We start from the raw sequence: 881 nt of genomic DNA, 5'->3' as shown, positions 1-881 counted from the left end.
CACTCTGAGATGAGTCTGCCCTTGAGTAGAGGTCGGGGCTCACTTGATCTGTTCTGTTTGCGCTTGGGGCTGCCGACAGAAGCTGCGAAGTCATTGGGACTTGCGGGTCCTATTCCGTTTCGGTCTCTCCAATTGTCAGACTCACTTCCACTTCCCAAGTGCTCACGACTGTTGGACCGTGACAGGGACATGGATGAGCCCTGTAAATAGTCAAAGAAGGAAACGTTCCATGAAGTGGGTTTCTCACGGTGGGAGGAGAAAGGGACCCAAGCCACTCCAGTGCAACACACCTCTACTGTGTACCACTGCACACGGACTCGGGAAGAGACTGTGATACCGTCCCACGGCTTCGTCCTTTAACAACCAACAAGAGATGATAATACCCTCACACACGGCAGAGGCTTTTCTCAGCACTCCAGGAAGCCAATTATGGCAGCACTCAACAGGGTTCTGAGGGGCCTCCACAGAAAGAATCTTTCCTATAAAATTTGGTAGTGGTGGCTGAAACACCTCCTTATGTTCAGAAATCAGAAAGAAAATCTTCCCCCTCTGTATCACAGATGCTTGGCCTCATTTTGCACGGGAGGAGCGAGTGGATGCAGCACGGGCACCTTCCTTGCTCCAAGGAGACTCAAGCTCCTGCCTAGCTGGAAGCAGACCTGGACTCTGCTGCGCTCATCTTCCCTGCATAACTACACAGTCTCTCCAGCAGATGACAGATACCTGGAGCAATTCACCTTCGAATTCTTCAAAATTAAATGGGCCTTAATGGTAACAAATATCCCAGAGTTTGCAATAAATCTGCATAATTATTTTAAAAATTTAATCACTATATTATACACGCCCTGCTTTATATTTGGGTCTCCATGTCAAGTCACTGA

General features: G+C 48.5%; 1 protein-coding gene across 6 annotated transcripts in view; it reads right to left on the bottom strand.

The window, feature by feature from the left end:
* The window catches only part of Bicc1 (BicC family RNA binding protein 1), a 290,776-nt gene that overhangs the window by 12,005 nt on the left and 277,890 nt on the right, over positions 1-881 (bottom strand). For all 6 annotated transcript variants that reach the window (XM_023706121.1, XM_023706122.1, XM_004645871.2 and 3 more), the window contains one exon: positions 44-200. In XM_023706121.1, the coding sequence (XP_023561889.1) occupies positions 44-200 (157 nt within the window). The remainder of the gene's footprint in view (positions 1-43; positions 201-881) is intronic.

This window comes from Octodon degus, unplaced genomic scaffold, assembly GCF_000260255.1.
Source record: "Octodon degus isolate 3935 unplaced genomic scaffold, OctDeg1.0 scaffold00240, whole genome shotgun sequence".
Lineage (NCBI taxonomy): Eukaryota > Metazoa > Chordata > Mammalia > Rodentia > Octodontidae > Octodon > Octodon degus.
This window is presented reverse-complemented; position numbering and strand designations above follow the sequence as displayed.